General features: G+C 39.8%; 2 protein-coding genes across 2 annotated transcripts; one reads left to right on the forward strand and one right to left on the reverse strand.

Annotated features, from left to right (window-relative positions):
- The first annotated feature begins 3,903 nt into the window (after positions 1 to 3,903).
- On the forward strand, positions 3,904 to 6,356 carry LOC142399813 (serine/threonine-protein kinase NIM1). Its single transcript, XM_075484357.1, has 3 exons — positions 3,904 to 4,171; positions 4,632 to 4,900; positions 5,572 to 6,356. The coding sequence occupies exons 1-3, from the start codon at positions 4,006 to 4,008 to the stop codon at positions 6,322 to 6,324; spliced, it is 1,188 nt and encodes a 395-aa protein (XP_075340472.1). The 5' UTR covers positions 3,904 to 4,005; the 3' UTR covers positions 6,325 to 6,356.
- A 6,189-nt stretch (positions 6,357 to 12,545) lies between these two features.
- ccl25b (chemokine (C-C motif) ligand 25b) lies at positions 12,546 to 15,583 on the reverse strand. The gene is made up of 5 exons (XM_075485306.1): positions 15,475 to 15,583; positions 15,013 to 15,100; positions 13,422 to 13,539; positions 13,110 to 13,221; positions 12,546 to 13,015 (listed from the first exon to the last, which is right to left on the reverse strand). Exons 2-4 carry the CDS (start codon positions 15,074 to 15,076, stop codon positions 13,110 to 13,112), a joined length of 294 nt encoding a protein of 97 aa, XP_075341421.1. The 5' UTR covers positions 15,077 to 15,100; positions 15,475 to 15,583; the 3' UTR covers positions 12,546 to 13,015.
- Between the last annotated feature and the right edge of the window lie 5,336 nt (positions 15,584 to 20,919).

Below are 20,919 nucleotides of genomic sequence, written 5' to 3' on the forward strand. Positions count from 1 at the left end.
AGTGAGGAAAGGTGTGACAGATGAGGCCCCCCAGCAGTCTGTGCCTATAGCAGCTTAACTATGGGATGTTTCAGGATCACCTGAGCCATCCCTAACTATAAGCTTTATCAAAAAGGAAAGTTTTAAGCCTCGTCTTAAATTCTATTTTGTGATTTGCCAATGGGTTGCTGAATCAAGACAGCTGTACCAGAGCTATTAGTTCTGAGCTGTATGAGCGCACAGTAACCTGCCATTGACTCGTTTATAGTATCGGCCATTAGAATTTCTGTGCGACGAAGTTGATCATTTCTCAGCGTGAGAAATGGCATGTGTGGTGTGTGAGCGTGTGAACTTGTTGAAATGCGTGTGGACAACTTGAGAGCCCTGCACTGTTTCTTAGGTGGTTAATTGTTGTTAGCAAACATGAAGTTCCAATAAATGCATTAACAGTTGTGTTCCTTGCCACCTAATGAATTTGAATGCAATATTAACTTTTTCCTCTGTTTTGGTCTAATCCAACTTCTTCTCTGCATCAGTCTTTCACGTACTTGAATGTCATCATTCGTTTAGGATACTGTAGACTAGATACTGTAAATGTAATTGTCTAGTCAAATGACAATCTGAAAGAGCTGCTCAGAAACAAAAGATAGATGATGATATAACAATTTTTAGTATATAAGCATATCATTATTTAACTCATATACATAAATATTGGGGTGATAGATTAAGTTTTAATGAGGATTAATGGATGATTTAAAGTAAAAAATGCCTTGTGGAATGCTGGGTCATGGTAATCAAAATCATGTGTAAATTGCACACCAGCAATACTCCCACAGGAGACAGAAAAGCAGAAACTGACAGAAAAAAATTGATGTACAGAAACAAAATCTGATTACAAAAGAGAGCTATGAAAAGGACAAAAAAAAAAAGAGTGTGGGCCTACAAGTTTATTCTAAAGAATTTAACATTTTGCATAACAGACAGTCCAGGGAGTGCACCAGTAATGTAAACTGACAGTTTGTTTTGGTGTTGCTGTAGGCAGCTGTGTTTTCACCAACTCAGTTCCATCAGTGCCATACACTGCCACAAAGTACGAGTTTAACTGTTATGCACACATCACCATGGCCCCTTTGGCCCCTTTGGCCCCTTTTAATAATGGTTTGTTTCTTTTGGGTGTCTGATGTGCAGAGCATTTTGCTGTTTCTGGTTGGTTTGAAGTTGCATTCTTCCTCCTGCTACTGAAGTTACCCTATGTTATTCTGATGTTTATTGTCAGGATGCGCCATTGGTCACTTTCTGCTGGCTGCCACGCCTGAGCAATATGCTTCAATAGGAGCGTGAAATGTTAAGTGGCAGCTAGCAGGACAAGAGGCTGGAGAAGGCCAGGCTGCACACTGAATATAAAGCTTAATATTATGCATTGCATTGGGGCCTGGTGCTGACTTGGTAGGCTTGGTAGTGTCTTGTTGGGCTCTGTACAGTTAACTTCTCAGAGTATGTTATATACAGTAAACAACTAAATGGAATATTAATATACCTAATAGTTAATGTCTTTCACATAAAACATATATGTGTTATGTTTGATTGTTTAATTCCAAGGCATAGTGTACAAAACAGTGTATTGTGTTTTGAGTGTATAATTGTTTTCAGGAATTTGTTTAGTTCATTCCAGTTGTCCTAGCTGTCTGATATAATTTCAATGTGGCTGTTCTAATTCAATATCTACAGCAAATTCATTATGATGTATGTGCTCATGTGCCTGATCAATTAGTCTTTGAAAGTATGTTTTCAGCACTTTTGCAGGGTCAGTTTGTGCCAGGGAACATGATGTGCCGTCCACTAATGCAGTGTATTAATAGGATTGCGGGGAGTGATTTAGTCCTCTGAAGCCCTATTCACATGTTTGGTCACAGTCAGGTATTAGAGCCTCACGGATAGACATGAAGGATCCACAACTCCCAGGTAAACTTATTTATTTTATCTATGTTTTTTTTTCTAATATGTAACTGCATACAGTCTTGACCTTATTAGAAGTGGATTAATTATTTACTAGTCCCTTATAGAGCAGTTAAGATGTTCAATTCTTCTTGCTGTTGTAGTTTGTATTTCAACATAGATTGTACATAGACACAGATTTAATTTATTCCTAAGGCTGATCATTTATTAACATTATTGACTACTATAACACGAATGTAAAGAAAAACCTACACTCATATTTATAAATGAATCCCAGTTCCCTTGGATGGCCTATTGACTTTTTTAAAGCTGTATTTTTTTCATAGATTCATTTATTTCTAGCTTGTTTAAACTTGAATAATTTGTGCCTGGGTATACCTCTGTTTTTAAACATACATTTTCTTGAACACATGACAATACAGCTCGGTGTTCTACTTGTCAGTGACTTAAAATTGTCTCAAAATTGTTTCACAAAAATGTAATTAAAGCACTTGTCATAACGAAATTAAATTCTGTTTAGAGCTTAGTTTCTTTAAATAGACTAGACACATAATGTGTATGGATATATATGACAGCAAGAGTGATTCATCTTTACTATGATTTAATCAATATTACTCCATCTGCAGTGTGAATTTCAACTGTCAGTATGCCTGTCAAATAAAATCACGTGTTCTCTTACAACTCTGACCCTATTTTGGAAGCTCTTTTAATCATTGTTCTGTTAGTCTTGTTAACCTGTTTAGGTGTCCTATAAATAGCTTCTTGCATTCAGAAGTTACCCACTAATACTCAGTCTTAAAGAAGTAATCCCTCACATCCTGGAATTCAGCCAACCATCAACTAAATTTAGCCTTCAGTGACCAGGAGGTGGCACAGTATCAATACACTGTAGTCACATTTTGCATCTGAAACTAATATAAGTTGTTTAACATCGGACACTTTATTGAGTTGTTCATATCGAGAGCTTAAAAGTGCTGGCAGAAGAACAAGAGTGGCACTTGACCCGATTGTTGTACTTTTTTTATGTAATCCTGAAACCGTGTTTGACGCTTTCCTGTAAAAACAAGACACTTTGTGAAAAGCTGGCATTAAAGTCAAAACATTGTCCCGTTTGAAAAAAATGTAGGCGTTGGCCAAAAAAAAAAAAAAGGAACAAACGAAAAAACGGAAGTGTACTGAATTTTAAGAACTGTGTCCAAGTAATAGGATTCGTTTCCCAGAAGAGAAGGAACAGGAGAGGTCAACATATCCTGTTTTTGTTCATCATTTATTATGAAATCATACATGTTTGAGGTGATTTAACTCAAACCAGAAATATCATATCCACCACGATCTGGAAAACCAATAATCCAGTTACAACACTGACCCCACAGAGGTGCTGTTTTTTGTCAAATATAGTGGAAGGATGAGAAATACCTCTGAAAGATGTAATCACATTTCAATAATTTATCTTAGAAATAAGAAAAAAAATCCAAGATCAACTGATGGAACATTTTGTAAATGAGCTTTTTGCATGTGAAATTAAATCCATGTTGTCAAATTTAATTTGCCAACAATTTGTACTTGTGATGTGTCATTTTCACCCACAAACCCTTGCAGCTTACCTACTAAACACGAGTAAAAATTCAGCTACGGGTGATGTCATAGAAGTCAGACGTGTTACCTGGGCAGTACAAATTAAGTTGACACTGAGGTCAATCTAATTACCAGTGTTGTGCGTCTGTGTCCTGATTTGCCATCAGTCAAACTCTCTAATGGCAAAGCAGTAAATACCAGTAATAGAAAGGTTTCTGTCAAAGACTTCCTCTGACGGATAAAAAGGATGTCAGCTCTGCCTTTAAATTAAAAAGCGCATTTCCCTCAATATTTCTGAGTTGTTGCCTTAATCCTACATGCCTCTGCGCCTCCGTCATACTCTTTCTTGTTTCTTTTATTGGTTTTGAAGGCATGAAAGTACGTCTGTGGCCAAAGCACAAAATTACCAAAAAGTCCAAAGATGAGTCACCAAAGGTGGAAAAAGTAGCCTCTGCTCCCACACGTGCCATCCCACAGCTCACCGAGGCAGAGAAAATGAGGCAGACTCCATTTGAGAGGGTGGTCTATGACATGGGCCACAATGAGAAGATTGTCAATGATCTGATGCTCGGACGAAGAGTTGGCTTTTATGAGCTGCGTGGAGAGATTGGCCAGGGTAACTTCTCCTCGGTAAAACTGGGAATCCACTCCTTGACGAAAGGTAAGAAACCTGGTGTTATTTGTGTGGTTTTATCCTAATCCTTCATTCACTTTTTTTATTATGTCCAGTATGGACATAAGCTTGAGCTTTCTCTGGTGGATTGATGATATAGATGATAAAAATAGTTTGTTTTGCCTATTTTCATGTGAGTAGATGAAACCATGTGGTCACTTCTAATCTTTCTCAACCCCATGCTATGAATTTATGTTTAGCCTTCCCAACCTGCACAGACTCTGTGGCCGTTTTGGTTCGTGGCCACACTTTAGTATGAAGAGGCAACAATCCTCCAATTGAATTATTTGCCAAATTTCTGTTTCTCCTCTTCTCATGTAGATGTAAGTCAATATATCTTCTTGTGTTAGGGTGTATTTTTGTCTATTTCTGTCCTCATCTCAACCTTTCACCTCATCAGAACTTGTTGAAATCCAGCAATAAGCTAAGCTTCTCTTCTCCGTCACAGAGAGAGTCGCAGTTAAGATTATTGACAAGCCGCGGCTTGATAAGAAAAGCCATCCTTTGGCCTCCTTGGAGATCAGCTGCATGGAGAAGCTGAGCCACCCCAACATAGTTCGCCTCTACGAGGTGATCGAGACCAGCAGGCGGCTGTATCTGGTGATGGAGTACGGCAGCGGCGGAGACCTGTTTTCTCGAATCAGCACCAGGGGGAAGCTCAACGACCTGGAAACCAAGCTAGTCTTTGCACAAATCATCTCTGCTATTAAGCACCTGGTGAGCTTCAGTGTCGGTGCTAATCCTCATTTACAGCACAGCATGACACTGTGCCACATGTGGCATGGATTATCATGGTTTTCACTGCACATCTTACTGGGAAATGAAAAGTAATGTTTGATTGTTTTAATGGCTCAATTAGTTTAAGTTTTGAGCAAAACTCATCTTACATGTAAATTTTGACATATAGATAAGGGATAAAGGCATTTTTGCCTTTACTTTTATTCCATCTAGCAGAGATGAGGAAATACAAGATAGGTCATATGTAGACAGAGAGGGAGGAGAAAATGACCTTTCTATCTTTAGTCAAACTCTAAATGTCGTCACCATAATTTCATGTTTTGTCATATCTAGTTAACAAGGATACTAATTGCAAACTTTGTCAACATGTTGAAGCACAACCAGCCAATACATTTACATTTAAAAGTGGGAGAGCTTGTAGAAGACTATCACAGGATCTTCATCTTGAAGATCTGTGTTAGCGTTTCATCATATTTTACTTTAAAAAGTAGGCAAGATATTCAAATCCAGCTGAACAGCGTGGGCTTGGAAGGCGGTAGTTTACCCTGTCTTCTTTTCCTCTGGGGAGTTGGTAACTTTTTTTTTTTCCTCTTTGTAAAATGACAAAACTTGAACATAAATTTTCACCTTTGTGTGATTCCTTTTTTCAGCACGACAAGAACATCGTCCACAGAGACCTTAAAGCGGAGAACATCTTCTACACCACCTGTTACTGCATCAAGGTTGGCGACTTTGGCTTCAGCACAGAGAGCAGCCCCGATGAGCTTCTCACTAGTTTCTGTGGCTCTCCTCCTTATGCTGCTCCTGAACTTTTTAAGCAGAAAGGTTACATTGGACGCTACTCGGACATCTGGGCTTTAGGTATTCTCTTGTACTTCATGGTGACGGCGACTTTACCCTTCTTTGGGGAAAACCTGGGGAGGCTGAAGCGCTGCATCCTGCAGGGGGCTTACAGTATCCCTGCTTATGTGCCTGCACCATGCCAGCTGGTCATTAAGGGCATGCTGCGGATCGTGCCTGCTGATCGATCCTCTGTCAAGCAGATTACAGACAGTGCCTGGCTGAAGGGGATCGAGTACCCTTGTCCGTATATGTTTTTGCCTTTGTCTCCGGCCCACTTTGCCCAGCCCAACCAGACTCTGAGTGTGGAGGAGCAAGAGGTGAAGGAATTGCTGTCGGCTTTGGGAGTTGTGACAGTTCATTTCCAAAACAATCCCTGCTCAGACTGTAGAAGCCCGCTGACAGGGGCCTATCGGATCCTCTTGCATCGGGTCCAGAAAAAGAGGTCAGTGGAGGCTGTAGGATATTCGGCACTTCACCCTGATGAGTACGGGCGTCTGAAAAAATGGTCTGAAGCATCTGTTGGCAAACACATTCCTTCTGCTGTTTGTGCGATACTATGATAACAGAGTAACACAGTCTCTGGACTGCGGCAGCTGGGACTTAATCGCCTATTTGTGTGTCTGTTTGCTGACACTCATTCAGACTCCCTTCATCAATGCAGCGTTCTGTAACACGTGGACTGGAGTGGCAAACACATGGAGGATGAGATCTCCTAAGTAATATAAGCTGTATCTTTTCCGTCCTGATTACATCACCAACAGCAAGCTTACTGACACAGAACATTAATCAATCTCTGAATGGTTATCAGCATCTTTCAATCCTGCTTAGTCACAACATAAAGCTTCTGAGGTAATCCAAGGCCACAGGTAATCCGAGTGAGTGATGCACTGAGGAAATGCTCGATCCAACAGAAACGTGAAAAAACGTTTGGGCAAAAAATATGTCCAGAGAAAGGGAAAATAATGAAGACCAGATACAATGTGAACCCAGTCCGTTGACATTTTCCAAATATTTTTGACACAAGTATTTGACACATAACTGGTGCCTGAAATGTCTTCATTTGATGAGGGTGTTTCAACATCAAACGATGTTTTAGACGTTTGATGAAAGTGGTTTTAAATACTCAACATTTTGTTCCAACAACAGAAATATTGGGGAGACACAGATTGTTTTCAGCTTTCCACAATTCTAATCTAATTTTGTGACTGTCTGTATGATGAATATTGTGCTTATGTTTGCTTTTGTTTTAAGACATTAGTTTGATCAATGCTGTACAAATACAGGCTTGAAGTTACTGCGATTTTATATAAATGATTTTAGTAATGACTCAGGCCAGATTCATTCATCAAAAATAATTTTTTAATTTAAGACTGTTAACTGTTTGCTTATTTATCTGGATAGCCTCTTTTAAGTCTCTCCCCTAGCTTTTTCTGCTTCATGCAACATTCCAGATTTTAATTACACAGAGATCTCTACTTGAATGTAGAAGGATTTATTGTTTACTTAAAACATGGGAGGTCAATAAAGCTTTGACTCTTTGAGACAGTTCTCGGAAACTAATTTTGGAATCGTTTCAAGCACTTTCGGTAAAACTGAGATTTCCTCTCCGCTGAGAAGTCAGAATTTGAAAACACAGGTTCTTTCTCTACATGATGTTCCTTCAGTTCCCGTACACGTCTCCCGTGGGATTTTTCCTCGAGGGTTCACCAGTGTCCTTGAACAAGGCATCACTCTGTGTTACCGTCATCCCTCAATGTATTGCCAGTCCTGCCAGTGTCTGCATGCACCTGCACTGTCACAATGGCCGCCTGCTCTACATTTCGCAATAAAGTGTGAAGCCATCAGCCTGCTGCATGTTCACACAGGCATGTGTACACAATGTGTCGAATGGTGCCAGCCTTGAGATATTATCAAAGTCTGAACAAGTGCCAAGGAGGGGTATGGACTTGCTGTTTATTTAGGTTCTTGCTCAATGCTTTACAGTTGGCTAAGAAATATCTAAGCTGCAGAATCGTCTGCTGATTCATCCATTACAGTATCTGAGCTTGTCATCAATAATGTTCCATATAACACTGAACTAAAGACTAAAAAGATATCAGCATCTATACGGAGCTCCTGTTTGTAAAAGAAGTCAAGTGTGTGGTGGTGCAAAGAGAAAGCCATTTAAAAATTAGACATGTAAAAATAAATTGAAATTTATCACGATCATCATGAGATAAGAATTTAACACAGAACTTATTTTGATCCAGTTGACGCTTCCTGACTGAAATTAAAAAGCGATGGAAAATTCTGAATCCCAATTTGTTTTGTTTTTTCATACAAACACAATGCTTTGCTTTCTCCGTACCTTCCCTGAACTTCTGGGATAATCATGTTGAGCCTAGACATAAACTGAATAATCAAGCAAATATTTGTTTAGAATTGCTTTTGGCAGTGAAAGAGCACCCTTGAGCTCCGGATGACAGACAAATCTTTGCAGATCATAAAAGCAAAGTGAGGTGATTGTGAAACAATTTCCACTTTGCCTTTTATAGACAACTTCCCCTTGAGTGAAAGGGGTGTGAGTGGGAAGCCGTGTGAAAGAAAATGGCAGATACACCATTTCATGTCAAATCACTTCATCCTCCCAAATCATGCCCTGAATTTCCTTCAAAAAAATCATCTAAAAAGTTATGTTGAGCCCATGAAACCTTGCAGAAAGCTCAATTCAGTTTTTTTTTTAACTGTTAATCTTTAAGATAATTTCCTTCTTTGTGATTCTTTCTGAACCTGATTTTTTTTCACTGGATTTGGTTGAAAATTGTACTAAATATCCCCAAAGGGAAGATTTTGCAACTAAACAGCTGCTTCTTAATGTTTTACAATCATAGCACTTATAACAAACTTGTTTAATGCCTGAAATCATGTCTTGAATTTTCAAAAATATCTCTTCCAGTTCTCAGTCTATTGCAGCTAAATCTGGCGCTTTGTCGTGTTAATATAGATCTCTCGTATCTAGATTTGATCATGCAAAAAAAAAAAAACTACCATGGTTTTTGCTAAACAAGTTTTTGTGTGAGACAATTCTGATAAACTATTGGAGAAATATTCTTTATAGTTCTCAGCTATGTTTTTATCCATGTACAATAAGATTTGTTGTCTATTCAAAGTTGGCACTAGTCCTCCTCTGTGCCTCTATTCTAATGAGTAATAAGTCTAATAAGTAATGCAGATAAGTCCCTCTGTGTATATATATATATATATATATATATATATATATATATATATATATATATATATATATATATATATATATACATACTGTATATATATGACTTCAGATTCTGCTGAGAAAGTCAGAAGTCTGCCACTTCTATACGCCTACACTAACAAAAACCCTGTATTAGTGTAAAATAAAGGTAAAAATAACTCGAAAGCCTCTAGGGTTACATTGTTCATGCACTGTACTGCATTAGTTAAAAAGTCCCGCTTTTATATCAAACCATAATATATTTCCTGTTAACATTCATGTAAGTTGATGTAATTGGCTTCATTTTTAAAAAAGTACAAAGCTAACTTGTTCATCTTGGGAGATTTAAAGTCAAAATACATTTTTAGGGCGTTGTTTTTTTGTTTTTATTTCTTTCTTTTTGAAAGCTCTCCAGCTGTATAAACTACACAAAATCAAATCTGACCACAGGAGAGCAAAAGCGATAGAGCAATTCAACTTGGGGAGGAAATTATTTATTTGATTACTGTAAAACTGTTTAGCTGCAAATCGTCCTCAGGGTTTTCTGTATTTCAATCCAATCCGATGAATATCGAGTCGCTGAAAATGATACAACTGAATGAGTCAAACATTAAAAAGAATCCACGAGAACAGAACTTGGAGCTTTGAGATTTTGTACATTTCCGTGTAGTTGAAAAAGTTTTCATGTTGACATTTTTTAGCCTGAGATGACCCAGACAGACAAAGTTATTGTAGATCTCTCAGTGGATTGGATTTAAATACACACATCTATTTCATTGCACACATCCCCTGTTCACCAGTTGAAAGTCTAAGTTCTTAGTTACATTCTTGAGTCTTACTTAAAAAAAACATCGCTTTCACGATATGTTTGAACTGAGTCACTTACTGTGGCTCTTTATTCATATTCATCAGTGCATGACCAATTTCTTTATCTGTACTGTTGGCAATCAGAAGCTGTCGTATTCATGAAGCCATCATCTGATTGTAATATCTTGAAGACTGGAAATAATCTGTATGATAAAGCAAAACTGGAGAGAGATCTGACATGTCTGTGATTAATTCTTCTGAAACAAATGAGAACGCACATGAGTTTTCAGGCATGCAACTCAGCGACTGCAGGTAAGATCTTATTTCAAAGCCTTCTCAAAAAAACTTTCACTTCACTGACTTTGAGATGAGACGAAGAGGAGCATGTTCAGGGTTTCAGACATTAGCTACTTTTTTTTTTTAATCTTATCATGATTTCAAGATTATCTGTGTTCTAACTATCACACCAATGATCTCAAACGAACAATGTGCCCCTCTGTTAAGAGTTTGAAAAGGACTCTATAGTGTGTTGAAAGAGGACAACCGCGATTAAGTGTTTTATTAACTGTCTGGTTCAGTGTAGTGTGTCGAAAGTTGTTCTGACTTGAATTTACCATCATTTTCACAGTGATTACCGCACCTCTAAAGCATGTAACCCAATCTGAACCCGGTGATTCATTTGGATAGGATGCAGTGAAACCAAGGAACACATTTAACTTATTTTCCAATTTTCGGCCTCAAAGACAAACTATCTTCTGACCTGGAGGTGTTTTTGGAGCACACTGAATTGTGAGTGGAAACATGCAATACCTTTCTAAAGCATCAATAGTTGTTATATTTGTTGATATTTTGCAGTATGCATGACATTTCCCTTCATCGTAAACAGTATCTGTTAATGAGGTTTTTGTTGGGATTACATGTAAAATGCAAGATTTGCTTCACATTTTACATTTTTGTGTGATGTGCCACAAAGCACATGGAGGAGTTGCTCACAGCTACACTATTATAGATGGTGGATGATTGTAAATCACCCACAAAACAAAACAAGTCTATTTATAAGTTGTTTTCTGCTTTTTAAGTTGAATAAACTGTGACTTTGAGAAGCTAACCCTGACCCAATGCGGGGTTACATATTTCAGTGGAAGTGCAGCATCAATTCCGATCCAAACAAAATGGCAACACATGGCTGGAGCACTACAGCTGTAGTGTGTAGTGTAGACACTGCTTCAAGGACAGCTGCAACCTGTATTTTCATGCCCTTTTGCCTAAAACATTTTTTGTTGCAGCAACATTGTAGTTTACATGGTACACATCTGAGCAAGCAAACCACCATGATGCTCTGAAGCTGTTGATGACGTCTGTGGACATTTCACAATCCATCCATCCCGTCCTTGTAAATCAATGAAATGTTAGCAATGAAATGTGCTCAGGAGTTAGAAGAATAATTAAATGTCCAGATGTTTCAGAAGTTGCAAAGCTTGAATAACAGCTGGAAAAAAGTGGAAAACGACCATCGGGCACAGTTTAGATTTATGGTGTCTCTGGCTCGGACGCGTCTTTTGTTCTAGTTCTAAACTAAATCGAGCAGATCAACTTCACCTCTCTCCACCATCCACCCTGACATTTCGATAGTGGATTTTCCTGCTCTGCAAGTGGGTTCTTAAAGAGTTTATTTAGCTCAAGAATCTGGCAGATTTTCTCAATCCATAAGGGAACATTTAATCCTTTAGTTTATGAGAAAAAATCTTAATCAACGCACGGAGGAATACGATTATCACAGAACCAGAACGGTTATAAAAAATTCTAATGTGTGTTAACTGAAGCTGTTCGACAGATGTGGTGAGTGTAAAAATACTGCAGTAAGCTGGAGTACTTTAGTATATGTTCTGCATTACATTCCAAAACTGATGGTTACTTTCTAAAGTACGCTGTCAGAATGTTAGTGTCATTATTTATTGTGCTTTCATGGTGAATTTGCCTCATCTGTGTTTGATCAGAATATGAAGAAACTGAACTCTGTGGTATGTTACATGGTGTTGGTACTTGGAGGTATACAGGGTCCCAAAGCAAATAAATAATAGGCAGGTTCTCTATTTTTCAAGCCTGTTTTAAGACACAAATCAGGTGTGGAAATGCGGTGAAAACAGACTTCTGTGCACCAATCATCTCTCTTATTCACAAACCTCAAAGAGATCACATCCAAAGATAATTTCAGAGATGTGGGCCAGAATAGAAAAAAAGGAAAGGAAAACTTTCCTCGGGTTGCACAAACAATATGCTGTAAGGCTGATCGGAAATTAAGATATGGGGTGAAATCTTATACTATCTCTTCATCACTTACACTGGAATCACATTGTAAGATGAGTTATTGACTGCCAGCAAGCATCTGATTGTTGTTTCAAGACAGACCTAAAAAGTTTAGACGTCATCCTTTCAACCAGCTACATTGGATTGAATGCCTGAGAATGCGATTCACTTTTGACATTAACAGCAATGTTATCATAAACCCAAAGACAACTGGCTTCGTGCACGGCAGAACAATTGTCTTGAGAGCCCAGTTCACAGAGTTGACAGATGAATTAAGCTGTCAAATAATGGCCTACGTTGGTGCCAAAAACCCTAAATGAGAGTCTGCTTTATTTCACTTGTATCAACAATTGGCTCATCTGATGAGGGCTGAGTTGATTTAAACCAGCTTGATGTTTGTTGTATATTTTTTCTGATTACTTATAAAGAAGCCAGAGATTTGGTTTACGTTTGTTCTTTATTTGATGTAGGAAAACACAAAGTACAGTTAGAGTGATGATACAAAAATATGGAAGTCCGCTGTATAAAAAAACCTCAGCTTGTAACTAGGGTGTTTATTTTTTTTATATATATACATTTTGTCACGCACACACATTTACTCACATTTTTAAGCTGCCAAAGAGTGGTTCATTCCTAGCAGGCTCTACACATTACAGAGAAGTGAACAGTATTATGGTGATGGCTCGTAGAAAAAAATAAAAAATTCCCATATACTGGCTACAACTTTAAGGATACAGTAAGTTTATATTTTAAAGAACTGCGTACATGATTTACATTCTCTGTCAGCTTTAGGAAATCAAATCAACTGATGCACACTCTGTCTGGTTAAAGATGATATAAGATGCCCGGACGGGGAGCTGAAACTGCTGCTCTCCTCTTTCCGCTCTGCTTTCTCTGCTGTTAGTGGCCTGCAAAGACACCCGTTTTAATGATTAATACTTGAGATTGTCTGTAAGGCACAAAATGCACTTCACTGTGAAAGTATGTTGAGCAACATTTCACCTAGCTCCTCTTTTTACTATCCACAATCCTCATCCTCTCCTGGACCCAGGCGTCCTCTGGGTTGGCACAGACGGTCTGCGTCTTTCCTAAACGCTTCTTCTTCATCACAAACCTAAACATTGCAACATTATCAGGTTAAAGTTATCAAGCACACATCACAAATGCCCACACATGAAATTTTCACATGGGGCAGGAGGACCGGTTGCCTGCTGAGTGGGCAGGTTTTTGCTTTTTCCATGAGTCTTGTGCAGTTTTAACAATGCAAGAAAAACAAAAGCCTCAGTTGAGGCAGAAACAACATTTTCTACTCACACAACAGCTTTGATGTTGCAATCGCCATCTGTTTCCTGCATCCTGTAGCTCGCAATGTTTCTCTTTGCAGCTTTTCCAACCTTTACAACGTAGCCGAGACAGCAGTTGTCAAATGAGCCTGGAGGGACAAAAAGGTAGAGAGATGTACAGGAAAAGCTATAAAGAGATAACCAACCCATTTGAAAATGTGATTCTCAAGAGAATTTAAGGCTCTTTCTGGCAAGAACAGTTTGACACCAAAGTTTTTAATCATCATTTAACATGACAGATAAAACAACCGGGGTCTATTCCCCAGTCTTAGATCCACTTTCTCTTTTTTTTCTGCAAGTGCATGTATGTGTTTTTTGGCATAAAGCTTAAAAAGTAACAGAGTGGCCTCTTTTTAATTATGACATATCAAATATTTGCCATTTTGGGCCTATTAGTTCAGTATTAACAGTTCATAATTAACATTATTTTTGGCCTCATCAAAGTTTCGCATTTCTGGAGCTAAGCCAGCATTGCCCAGGAAATACTCCTCCACACGGACTCACGGTGGGAACCTAATTGACAAATAACTGCAGCAACACATGGGATTTCTGTCGCTGTCAGCTCTAACTCAAACACAGAAGTTTACCCTTTCACTTCTGATCGTGCCCCATCACTGCCTTTATAGGTGTTGGTGGTTGTGGTTGCCTCCGGACACGATGAGTTCATATGCATATCTATATCACACAGAGAGTGCATCTGCGTTTGGGTCTCTATCTACAGTTTGGCTTTTCACCTAATCGATCAATCAAGAAATGTTCCAAATAAAAAAAAGGATCAGTAAATATATTACACTGAATTTGACACCTGTTTCTTGAATGTGAAAATAACTATTTCTTTAACTATGCTTTAAAGTGAAACAGTTTAACCGATGCAGTATCTTTCCTTCACCCTATTTACTTTTTTCAAACCGTGGTCTCTAATTTGTGTCGGCATCAACTGTGACGACTGTGTGCACACTCCCCGTGCCTCTGATGCTTCAACTTACCTTCATTAAGATGGCAGCACTTGTAAGACCCAATATATTTGGGGCAAATCCAAAGCCCAGGGTTGTTTGCACTGATTAAAGGCGGTGAGCTATGAGCCACAGGCAGGCAGCTTTAGGCTGTTTTTCTTTGGTTATCAAAATACTTTGTCAGCATTTTTGCTTTTTTTTAATGATGTATTAAAAGAGGATAAAACAGGTCCTGACTTTTCGTGTATTATGTACTTGAAAAAGTGTTCAGGAAAAGCAGCTACTTTTCCTAATCAAGGAAAAATGTGATCCTTCACATCTACCATAACATCAAGGTGAGCTGCAAAATCAAGTTTTGACAGATGCAATTTTGGCACAAAGTGTTGCGGCAAAAGGCTTTGAGCTCCGTCTTTAAAGGAACGTGTTTTAGGGGGAACTGGTTAAAGCAAGACGTTCTCTACTGCCAGAAATGAAAGGCAAAGTTACACAAATACTAACCTCAAGGTTTTAGCTTTTGATCAAAAATACCAAAACTAGAACAATATTGAATTGCTGTGAAAAACTTTACTTAAAAATCCATAGTCCTGGTGTGAAATCAGCCTCACTTACCTTGTGCCAAACTCAGGTACATGCAGGTAAAGAGCAGAAGGAGGACAAGAGCGTGAAACTTCATGGCTACTGTTGCTGTTGTTGCTCGCTGCACAGACACAAACAGAATAAATCAAAGAACGGAGCAAAAAAAAATAAAACTGGAAGCAGAGTCCACCCTCTATGATTTTGGACACAAATGAAATATATTCCATCACAAACTCCTCTATCAGTCGTCTTGTGCAATCAAAAGATTTGACCCTCAACTAAAAATGTTTCAATCGCCTCCAGCTGTGTCCAGCTTCTCAAACACACCACAAATCAAGTCCTTTTATGGTTCATTACAGCAAGACTCCCCTTCCATCAGTCATCTCTGAACTCATCATTTTGAACGAACAACAACAACAAGTTTGCAAAGTCGGTATTGCATAAGCATAAAGAAGAACGGGAGCTTTGTTTCAGAAGCATACAGAAAAGTCATACCTGCTCACATTCAGGATTTCACAAGGTAGCTTGGGAAGAAAAAACCTTTGCACAGCGCAGCTTGCAGTGGCTCTGTATTATTATAGTCTGACCCCCCCCTTGCCTCAAACTCTTTACCACTCCTCCTCCAGCATGTGCACTGTCAAGTTTTACTAGAGCTCAGCAGAAGTGCAACTTGATCACTAAATCCCCCGAGGCTTTTTTTTTTCTTGCTTTTTCTTGGTTCAAGCAAGGTTATTGACTATGCGCCCCCCCCCACATTACCACACACACGCACATCAACATCACCCGTTTTCCCCTTATGCTGCTTATAAATTAATTTGACCTCTGCCCTCCAACAAATCGTAACATCATTGGAAAACTTAAATATTCTTCATCTTTGGTGTTATGTAACTACAGCATTCTCAATTGTGTCGTAAAGATAACATCTCTGGCCTGGTATCATGAAAGCAAAGCGCCGCACACTAAAACTCAAACTACTCTATAAACAAGTAAAAATAACACCAATCCTCTTCACAGAAAAAAACAGAAATGTCAAGAGTTAGGGAAGTTAAAGCTTGAAACTGAAAAAGGTCTTTAAACTGACTGAAGGTCTTATCTCACTGAGGGAGATTAGTTTAATATTTAGGTTAGAAAACAGGAACTGTTCTACAAAGAAAAGACGTTTGAAAAATTGAGTTTTTGAATGGAGCTCAGCTTCTTTGTAAAGAGGTGGTAGATCGCACAGCTGCAAGATGAAATGAAACACTGGACAAATCATGTGGTGCTGCAGCTATAAAGACACGTGAGACTCCACCAGACTCGGCCTATTGTGCGTCTTGTACGGCATCTTGTATTGATTATCATTATCCGCTCCCTTCTCAGCAGAAAAAGTTTACATAACAACCCCGATTCTCATCTCCCTCCTTGATAATAAAGTAATATACTCGTGGTCCATGTTGTGGCTTCACTGGGCTCACCGCCTTTTCTTCCGTATGGTCAGTATCTGTGAGACATTTTGTGCCACTCATGTTCCTGTACCACTGTACCCAAATTAAAGCCTCCAAATTCACTTACAGTACTGTTGTGACTGATGAATGACGTTGTGTGACGTGTTGTATAGCAGCGTATATTGCTCCCAAATGTGTGTACAGCATTCAGTTTAATGGTGCTTTTTTATGACTCAATTTGCATTCATGGCTCAGGGATGAACTGTATCAACTCGGCTGTTTTTAATGTTCTGTCGCTGAGGGCCCAAAGACCTCTGCCATTCATTATATATTTTCAGCGTTGTCTAGTGTTAAGTGATTGTATTTGATCTTTGGATCGTAGTTGATGAAATCCACATTATCTTCAGTTTTAAGTTGAGAGTTCAGCTGAAAGTGTTTTTGCACACAGCCTTGTTTTATTTCTTTTAATTCGCATTCATCTTATTTGAAAGTGTCGCTAGCATCAAAGTCCTTGAACACATATCACAGTTTCAGCCTCGTTTTTCTTTAAGCTATATTCAGTTAAATTTGGGGTTGAATAATCTGCATAATTATTCTTATTTTTACATTTTACACAGAGTCTCTTCTCCTTTTACTGTTATTGTGGGAGAGAAGTGTCATGACATTAGGCCTAATTACACAGTGTGCCTTGTTGTCCGGTTCGTATGAATATTGTTTAAGGTTAGAATGAGCTTTGTTTACGATAATGGCGAAAGCCAGGTGCCGTAGAGAGATTGGGCTTGAGCCACGTACGCATTGTATGATACAGAACGGTATAAAGGGCTGGCACAAAGTGAGGTCAAAGGGAGTTTCCGGACATTCTGAAGTGCACATGTCTCTGTGACGGTTTGTTCAATAAATTCCCCATAAGAGGCTGACTATGGCGTTTCCGACTCCTTTTTCTCCACAACATTATCATGTGTCTGGAGGAAAGGCAATATTTGTTTATGTGATTAAACTGCTGGTGGTCTAGGTCTGGGGGCCCCTTGAACAAACATTTATGAGAATTTGTGGAAAAAGACCAACAACAGTAAACAAACTTGAGAGATATTCCAAAAACCTATGAAGAAAGTATCCTTGTGAAGAGTTTCCATCTGCTCTGAACATGTTCGATGAACAACACTCCCTAAATATTGTCTGTTTCTGTTTAATTTGCCTTGTAAGTTTGTTTGTTGGCTCAGTGGCTCAGTTTTCTATCAAAGGTATATCGCCTCATTTGAACAGCCCATTTATCTGAAGCGCTTTTATACAATCAAACTTTTAAAAAATATATCTTTCCTGAACTTTGTAAAAAATTGTTTTCTAAACAGGAACACTGAAAGCTTTCCGAGCGCTCCTCTCCACACTGCCGGAGGGAAAGCGTTCGGTGAGGAATATACACTCCATTTACTTTATCGGTCTAAATATTGAAACAAGAATGTAGATGCCCCCGAGCCGCTATAACATCCAAACTCCCAACAAAAACACAAAGAAACTGCCCTCGTTGTCGAAATGTTTTTACACAGCTGCCTCCAGTATTGCCCGTAAGTATGTGTGTATGCTCTGAAGAACGAGCCAAGGCTTTACAGCCCATTTCATCATGTACTAACAGTCATCTTTTTCATTGTTTCCAAAGTTGATTGTACACATAAACTTATGCTGGTTAAAACAGGAATATTGAGCAGCACTGTAAATAAGTCTGGATACGCACATCTACCAGATGCAATGCATGTTTATGTGTACAGTACTGAGAGATGTTTTACAGCTTCATGTGAAATGCGTTACATGGTCAGTAGTTCAGGAGACAAATCATCAGTTGGTCGTCCAGGGTCACACCCAGATTCCTCGCGGTCCGGGTTGATGTCACCACGGAGTCATCCATGGTGATGGCCAGATCTCGGAATGAGCAGCCCTTCCCCGGGAGAAACACCAGCTCAGTCTTGTCCAGGTTGAGCTTAAGGTGGTGCATCGACATCCACCCTGAGGTGTCTGCCAGGCACGCAGCAATGCGTGCTTCCACTTGGGTGTCAGAAGGGGGAAAAGACAGAATCAGCTGGGTGTCGTCTGCATAGCAGTGGTAGGAAAAGTTATGGGAGTGGATGACAGAACCAAGAGATGATGTGTAGAGGGAGAAAAGAAGAGGACCCAGGACCGAACCTTGGGGAACCCCAGTGGTGAGCCTACGTGGCTTCGACACAGACCCTCTCAGTGTGACCTGGTAGGAGCGACCTGTCAGGTAGGATGAGAACATGGAGAGTGCAGAGCCAGAAACACCCATTCCCTCCAGGGTAGAGAGAAGGATGTCGTGGTTCACTGTGTCAAATGCTGCAGACAGGTCCAGGAGAATCAAGACAGAGGAGAGAGAGTCAGCTCGAGCAGTTTGGAGTGACTCAGTTACTGCTAAGAGGGCCGTCTCAGTTGAGTGGCCCACCTTGAACCCGGACTGGTAGGGATCCAAGAGGTTGTTCTGGTGGAGGTAAGAGGACAGTTGTTTAAAGACAGCACGTTCAAGAGTTTTGGACAGAAAGGGTAGAAGGGATCTGTAATTCTTGATCTCTGAAGGGTCAAGAGCTGGTTTCTTTAGAAGAGGAGTGACTCTGGCAGTCCTGAAAGCAGAAGGAAAAGAGCCTGATGTCAAAGATGTGTTAATGAGGTGGGTCAGGTAAGGAAGAAGATCAGGGGCAGCAGAATGAAGGAGAGGGGAAGGGACTGGGTCAAGGGAACATGTGGTGGGGCAGCTGGATGTTACAAGGTGAAGGACCTCATTTACAGAGAGGGGAGAGAAGTGGGACAGAGAGGGAGGTGAGGGAAAAGGTGGTAGAGAGGGAGGAGTGGGAGAGCGACAGGTGTGGGAACCAGGCTATGGTCAAGCCCTACACCCCCGCCCGACCACTTCGCTCTGCGGCCACCAGGCGCCTGGCTGCCCCGTCACTCAGGGGTCCCTGCGCACGATCGACACGGTCACGGCTTTTCTCTGTTCTGGCACTCCGATGGTGGAACGATCTCCCGACTGATATCAGGACAGCTGAGTCACTGCCCATCTTTCGCCGCAGGCTGAAAACCCACCTCTTCAGGAAACACTACCCTGATCCGCCCTCTTAGGACATCACCTGCTCCGTCCTAGTTCCTTACGCACTTATTTGTTTCCTAAATTGTCTTTTTTTTCTAAATTGTCTTCCCATCTGTCTAGGTATCTGACTTATCACACTTACTCTAGCACTAGTTTTGCTCTTAGCTGTTTGGTTTTGGAAGGAAATGCACTTATGATTTCTTGTGACCTGAAGTTCTTTTGCCTACCGATGTTGAACGCACTTATTGTAAGTCGCTTTGGTTAAAAGCGTCTGCAAAATGACCGTAATGTAATGTAATGTAATCATCCACAGTTTCACTGGCAAAACTTCTCCTTCTAGAAGCATCAGCTTCCTGGCAGATTTGTAACTCTGGCTGTGGGGATTTCCTGCGTTGAGTAAGAATACAAGGGAGGTTGGGCTATTATCGGGTGAAAAGGTTCTGTTCGTTCTCAGAATTGCAAGGGGTCAAGGCCCCCCCGCGGTACAGTCAAATTCCTCCTCCTGAATTGGAAACTTTACTTTACTTTCTCCCAGCTTTGTGTTTGGTGGTGCTGTCTTTTAGACCACCATCGTCATAACACCGTTTACTTGTTACAAAAGGCAACACGCTCCGCTTGAGTTCTTGTATATGGAAAAAAGACACTTTTGCCACATTTTAAGAGAAAATAAAATGTCCCACTTTCGTTTCATTCTTGTTTTGATGCCAGTCTACATGTGGTGCCAATTTTGTCATCTCAGTCAAATCCACATTACAAGATATTTCGACATGCTTTGACGTGCTGAGCCAGCAACTGATCTCCTCGGTTCCATGACATTTATGGACTGTCGTTGAACAGTCCCAACTGTCTCATAAGACATGTTGCTGCCATCAAATTCAAGATGAGCTCGTATTTTTTTTTATGAAACAGTAAAATGTCTCACTTTCAACATTCAGTTGGGACTAAAATCTTGGTTTATGATATCTGCAAATCAATGCATTCTGTTTTTGTTTATATATTACACAGGGCCCCTACTCTTTTTAAGTTGGTATTGTATAAGACCAGACTTATCTCAGCAAACTTGTTTGTGTCAGGCAAACAGCCAAAAATACTTCCAGCATCTGCACCATATATCGTCAGCTGAATAGCTCTCATGAGAAATTTGTGGCAGGATTGTTGCTTATTTCCATAGATGCACTGGGAATCAAAAGAGGTGGGCATGGATACATCTTTCTGCTCTTTCTTTGCGAATGGGCATGTGCCGTTTATTGTCACAGAGCTGACAATGTAACTGTAAACTGAAACATTAAACTCCTATAAAAACCATCCGTTTCACATTCCTAAACACACAGAGAGTGCCGAGGAGACCAACTGAAGGAGGAATGTTTTCCCATTCAGAGATATCAGCTACTCAACACTTGAGGCCTCCTGTGTGGCATTTCTTTTTCT

Source organism: Odontesthes bonariensis, chromosome 15 (assembly GCF_027942865.1).
Source record: "Odontesthes bonariensis isolate fOdoBon6 chromosome 15, fOdoBon6.hap1, whole genome shotgun sequence".
NCBI lineage: Eukaryota > Metazoa > Chordata > Actinopteri > Atheriniformes > Atherinopsidae > Odontesthes > Odontesthes bonariensis.

Excerpts from the sequence above, each read along its gene's own strand:
- LOC142399813 (XM_075484357.1), top strand. The coding sequence starts at position 4,006 with ATGAGGCAGACTCCATTTGAGAGGGTGGTCTATGACATGGGCCACAAT. Across the intron at positions 4,172-4,631 it reads AATCCACTCCTTGACGAAAG|AGAGAGTCGCAGTTAAGATT; the intron begins GTAAGAAACCTG and ends TCTCCGTCACAG. Across the intron at positions 4,901-5,571 it reads TCTCTGCTATTAAGCACCTG|CACGACAAGAACATCGTCCA; the intron begins GTGAGCTTCAGT and ends TCCTTTTTTCAG.
- ccl25b (XM_075485306.1), bottom strand. The coding sequence starts at position 15,076 with ATGAAGTTTCACGCTCTTGTCCTCCTTCTGCTCTTTACCTGCATGTAC. Across the intron at positions 13,540-15,012 it reads GTACCTGAGTTTGGCACAAG|GCTCATTTGACAACTGCTGT; the intron begins GTAAGTGAGGCT and ends TTGTCCCTCCAG. Across the intron at positions 13,222-13,421 it reads TGCAACATCAAAGCTGTTGT|GTTTGTGATGAAGAAGAAGC; the intron begins GTGAGTAGAAAA and ends TGCAATGTTTAG.